Here is a 5,496-nt window from a genome sequence, read left to right as displayed (position 1 = left end):
CTCTTAAAGGGCCAGTAACACTGATTCAACAGCACTCACATCCGACAGTACACACCTCGGCCAGCAGGAGGCGCTCCTCCACTCACACCTTAGTGGACCTCTCGGGGAGGCGCCATCTGTTACACATTGGGCCTGTAAGAAGCAATTCAAGATTTTAATTCATTTAAGAGTTTTAACAAAAAAAAATTCAATGCATAATAAGCAATTCAGGCACAAGGGAATGAGACGGGAATCTCTTAAAGATGATCTTCCTGGATTCCTTGGTCAAAATGTGCTGCAGTGACATTTGGAATTGCATTTTCTTCCCCCAAGTAACATTTAGGTTACCAATTATACCTAAGATTTAATCATTTTAATTCAAAAAGTGCTATCTAAAGTCTGTAATCATGTTGAAAACACACCAAGATGATGCTGTATCTGAAACAACATATACACATAAGACATTTGGTTCAATTACCTTGGACTGATCTCCCATTACCTAATAATAATAATAATAATCTTACAAGATGAAGCAGCAGAATCCATGTAAAAACATAACTGGTTAGTGTCGTTCTTTACCTAAAAATATGATGATAATGAAGACACACCATGATTCCATATCAGACTGCAAACACCGATGTTGCTGAAGATCATACTGCATTTGAAACCTCATAAAAACATGACAATTGGATCAGTTAGGTCTTTGATTGATCGATTACCTTTTAAAAAAGGTAAAAAAACTTTTAAAAACGGATCAATTAAGTCTTTGATTGATCGATTACCTTTTAAAAAAGGTAAAAATACCTTTAAAAAGGATCAGTTAATTCTTTGATCGATTACCTTTTAAAAAAGGGATCAGTTAAGACTTTGATCGATTACCTTTTAAAAAAGGTAAAAATACCTTTAAAAAAGTGATCAGTTAAGACTTTGATCGATTACCTTTTAAAAAAGGTAAAAATACCTTTAAAAAAAGGAATCAGTTAAGTCTTTGATTGACCGATTACCTTTTAAAAAAGGTAAAAATACCTTTAAAAAAGGGATCAGTTAAGACTTTGATCGATTACCTTTTAAAAAAGGTAAAAATACCTTTAAAAAAGGGATCAGTTAAGTCTTTGATTGACCGATTACCTTTTAAAAAAGGTAAAAATACCTTTAAAAAAAGGAATCAGTTAAGTCTTTGATTGACCGATTACCTTTTAAAAAAGGTAAAAATACCTTTAAAAAAGGGATCAGTTAAGACTTTGATCGATTACCTTTTAAAAAAGGTAAAAATACCTTTAAAAAAGGGATCAGTTAAGTCTTTGATTGACCGATTACCTTTTAAAAAAGGTAAAAATACCTTTAAAAAAGGGATCAGTTAAGTCCTTGATTGATCGATTACCTTTTAAAAAAGGTAAAAATACCTTTAAAAAAGGGATCAGTTAAGTCTTTGATCGATTACCTTTTAAAAAAGGTAAAAATACCTTTAAAAAAGGGATCAGTTAAGTCTTTGATTGATCGATTACCTTTTAAAAAAGGTAAAAATACCTTTAAAAAAGGGATCATTTAAGTCTTTGATTGATCGATTTACCTTTTAAAAAATGTAAAAATACCTTAAAAAAACACTATTTTGTTCTATATTTGACTCCAGACACGGATCGTGCAAGAGAATGCTCCATCTGAACCCACATCACAACAAACCAATTGGATCAATTACTCCAAGAACAAAAGACACACTGTGTTGTTCTATAATTCACTGCAGACACTAATCCTGCAAGATCATGTTGCAGCTGAATCAACATAAAAATAAGACAATTGGATCAATTCGGCATTTGAGTGATCCCATTAACTAATAAAACTTTATCCGAGAAAACACACCATGTTGGTTGCAGATACAAATCCTGCAAGATCATGCTGAAAGTGAACCTACAGTTCAGTCTATGACCGATTCCGCTATTACAAACCGCAAAATTCAAGTAAATACAGAAATAAAAGTGGTCAGAAAAATGAATTTAATAGAAGGCAGTAAAAAAAAAAGAGGATGTAAATAAATAAAAACCTTGATCTAACAGGTACAAAAAAATAGCAGGAAGCACTGATATTTTGGACGTGTTAATGTGCTGCCGCTTTACAAATAGTGCAATACAGTTGGTACAGTAGTAAGAATAACAGTCATTCTTTTAGGGGCTCACATTGTAGGTCATTGCAGTCAAGAGGCCTTGACACTAAATGTAACATCACAGTAAATACAAGCAGACGGTCACAGTTTGGATATATTTTGGTGTGGATGTCACCGTTCCATTCATTAATCCCGGACTGAGACTCACCTTCCAGTCGACATATGAAATTCATATAATAGGGCGAGGGAGAAGGAATGTCAGTTATTTGGTCTATTGATAACAAAAACAATAAAAAAATTCTTTTTCATAAGATGGCCACCAGCGGCGCTTTGCAACAGCGTTTCTAAGTCAATACGGCTGCGAATCAAAGCAAATAACTTTTGTGGGATTTTTTTTTTTTGCAATAAGCTAATAAAATGGAAAATGGAACTTGATGCTTTGGAGTCCAAACACTTGTTGCGATTCAAAGTTAAAACCAGTTCAGTGTCCTTCGCAGATGCACTGGGATGATAGTGACAGTACACTATACAGTGTACTTACTGTATGTGCATACTGTGTACGTCCTGCTGTGGATGTCTTTTTGTCCCTGTGGAGTGTATGCAGAGTGGCGTGAGAACAGACAGTCAGGGCCTCTCTAAAAAATGATGTTTGCGGCTCAGATAACCTTCCAGTATAAACAGCTGAGGTGTCAGATTGGAGGTGAGAGGGGGTGGGGCCAGGAGTGACATGTGTTTGTGTGTGTGTGTGTGTGTGGTAGTGGTGATGATGGGGGGGTGTGAATGATTATGGCATGACAGGCTGACGTATGTGTCTATGTGTTTGTGTGGTAAAATATCAAGCCAGACACAAGTGGAGGACAGTGTGATATCTAGTGGCATTCAAAGGGGCCGGACAAGGGCGGAGTCTCTTGCTGTCAGGTTGGGTTCAACACTCCACTTTGCGAAGGCTGGAGCGACTGAAGGAGTTCCTGTGTGAGAGAGTGAGACCAGGAAGTATGAGTGGTTGCTTGCATAGTAATACCCACCAATACATTCATTTTCTACTGCTTATCCTCATGAGGATCGCAGGCGTGCTGGAGCCTATCCCAGCTTTCTTCAGACGAGAGGCGGGCTACACCCTGGACTGGTCGCCAGCCAATCACAGGGCACATATAGACAAACAACCATTCACACTCACATTCATTCATTCATTTTCTACCGCTTTTCCTCACAAGGGTCGCGGGGGTGCTGGAGCCTATCCCAGCTGTCTTCGGGCGAGAGGCGGGGTACACCCTGGACTGGTGGCCAGCCAATCACAGGGCACATATAGACAAACAACCATTCACACTCTCATTCATACCTATGGACAATTTGGAGTCGCTAATTAACCTAGCATGTTTTTGGAATGTGGGAGGAAACCGGAGAACATGCAAACTCCACACAGACATGGCCGAGGGTGGAATTGAACCCTGGTCTTCTAGCTGTGAGGTCTGCGTGCTAACCACTAGACCGCCGTGCAGCCCTTATTTATGTGTTATTATTAATAATTTGTACTGGTGGTGGCTGCACGGTGGGCGAGTGGTTAGCGTGCAGGCCTCACAGCTAAGAGACCCGAGTTCAGTCCCACCCTCATTCCAAATTCCAGAAACATCCTAGGTTAATTGTCGACTCCAAATTGTCCATAGGTATGAATGTGAGTGTGAATGGTTGTTTGTCTATATGTGCCCTGTGATTGGCTGGCGACCAGTCCAGGGTGTACCCCGCCTCTCGCCTGAAGACAGCTGGGATAGGCTCCAGCACCCACCCCCCACGGCCTCGTGAGGATAAGCGTAGAAAAAGAATGAATGAATGAATGTTTATGTTGTGGTATAGACGCATGATGGTGAGTGGTTAGCATGTTGGCCACACAGACCTGGGTTCGATTCTCTGAATTTGCATATTCTCCCCATGCATGCGTGGGTTTTCTCCGGGTATTCCGGTTTCCTCCCACATTCCAAAAACATGCTAGGTTAATTGGCGACTCCAAATTGTCCATAGGTATGAATGTGAGTGTGAATGGTTGTTTGTCTATATGTGCCCTGTGATTGGCTGGCCACCAGTGCAGGGTGTACCCCGCCTCTCGCCCGAAGACAGCTGGGATAGGCTCCAGCGTGACCCTTGTGAGGAAAAGCGGTAGAAAATGAATGAATGAACACATAAATAAATAAAACTACTACCAAATTGTATTGTTTCAGCTGCTTGTATATCCAATATAAGCATTTTTGAGACCAAAAAAAACAGCCATCAAAATGTTAGTGTGATCATTTTATGCACGTCAGGCCAATTTAAAGACAAAATGAAATGAAACACCAGTTGAAGAAGATGGATGTAAAAGACACAAACGACTGGTGCTGTAAGAAAAAAAAATAACTTGACTCGGAGGTGCCGAGAATGCTAATTTTGTGGTTAGGCGCTGAAAAAAAAAAAAGCTATCAACTTTCAAAGGGTGATGAGGATAAGCTGCCACATCACGTCATTAGCCAAGAGTCATGACTATTAGGAACATTTTGTCCTGCTGTACAGTGATAAAGTTTTATCTTAGGTTTAGCCAAAAAGAACACAGATGATTCTAGAAGCTGATAATAATAATAAAAAAAACAAAACACATATGTTGGTTAAGTCAAATAGAAGCTGTTGCAAATGATTCTTTTGACTTTTTGTTATATTGGTGCGTCACCTCATTTCCTGGAGTGTGACACATGCAGGCTCTTCTTAAGTGTGAAGGGGGTGGAAAAGCTGTGTGTGTGTGTGTGTGTGTGTGTGTTTAATGTCTCAAGTTACCGCTGTGTTTGTGTAGCTGGAGTCGGCAGGGTTCTGTAGAGCTGTGGGATCTTGCGGTTGAGTAGAGGACCCAGAGCTTCTTTTAGTTTATTGTAGTTCCTCTCCAGTTCTCTGTGGTACTCCTTCTGGTCGGGTCCGATCAGGGATTTGTTCTTCCTCAGGGCATCCTCACACCTGCATATAAACAAAAAAAGGGAGGTGTGTGTGTTTTTACAAGGCACATAACACAAGAAGAAGAAGAAGAGTGTCATCACCTCTTAGCAAAGTCTTTAAAGCACAGACGCAATTTGTTGTGATGGCGGAACAGCTTGGGGTCATTGGGAATGTCGGTGAGAAAGACCTGCGCCACCTCCAGGGGGCCCTGTGAGGGTGGGAAGAGGGGGGAGGTTGGTGGTTACATACGTGCTAAGGAATGTCAAACTTAAAGCCAGGACTTTAAGCCCCACATGGTGAGGGGATTTACATTCCGGGGTGATGCAGGATTTTTGACACAATGGATCCCCGACACATTAGTTTGATACGAGAGATCATCAGGTGTGCAGTGGAAAATTATCTAATTGCATTTAATTGGTCTGGAAGAGGGCGGCACGGTGGTCTAGGGGTTAGCGCACAGACCTCAC

The 5,496-nt window shown here is 40.4% G+C and overlaps 1 protein-coding gene across 5 annotated transcripts in view; it reads right to left on the bottom strand.

The window, feature by feature from the left end:
- Positions 1–1,949: 1,949 nt before the first annotated feature.
- The window catches only part of LOC131103136 (dedicator of cytokinesis protein 7-like), a 39,244-nt gene continuing 35,697 nt past the window's right edge, over positions 1,950–5,496 (bottom strand). For all 5 annotated transcript variants that reach the window (XM_058049100.1, XM_058049098.1, XM_058049102.1 and 2 more), the window contains 3 exons: positions 5,131–5,237; positions 4,877–5,050; positions 1,950–3,045 (listed from right to left, as the gene is read on the bottom strand). In XM_058049100.1, coding sequence (XP_057905083.1) covers positions 3,003–3,045; positions 4,877–5,050; positions 5,131–5,237 — 324 coding nt within the window. In that variant the 3' untranslated portion in view covers positions 1,950–3,002. The remainder of the gene's footprint in view (positions 3,046–4,876; positions 5,051–5,130; positions 5,238–5,496) is intronic.

Source organism: Doryrhamphus excisus, chromosome 15 (assembly GCF_030265055.1).
Source record: "Doryrhamphus excisus isolate RoL2022-K1 chromosome 15, RoL_Dexc_1.0, whole genome shotgun sequence".
NCBI lineage: Eukaryota > Metazoa > Chordata > Actinopteri > Syngnathiformes > Syngnathidae > Doryrhamphus > Doryrhamphus excisus.
This window is presented reverse-complemented; position numbering and strand designations above follow the sequence as displayed.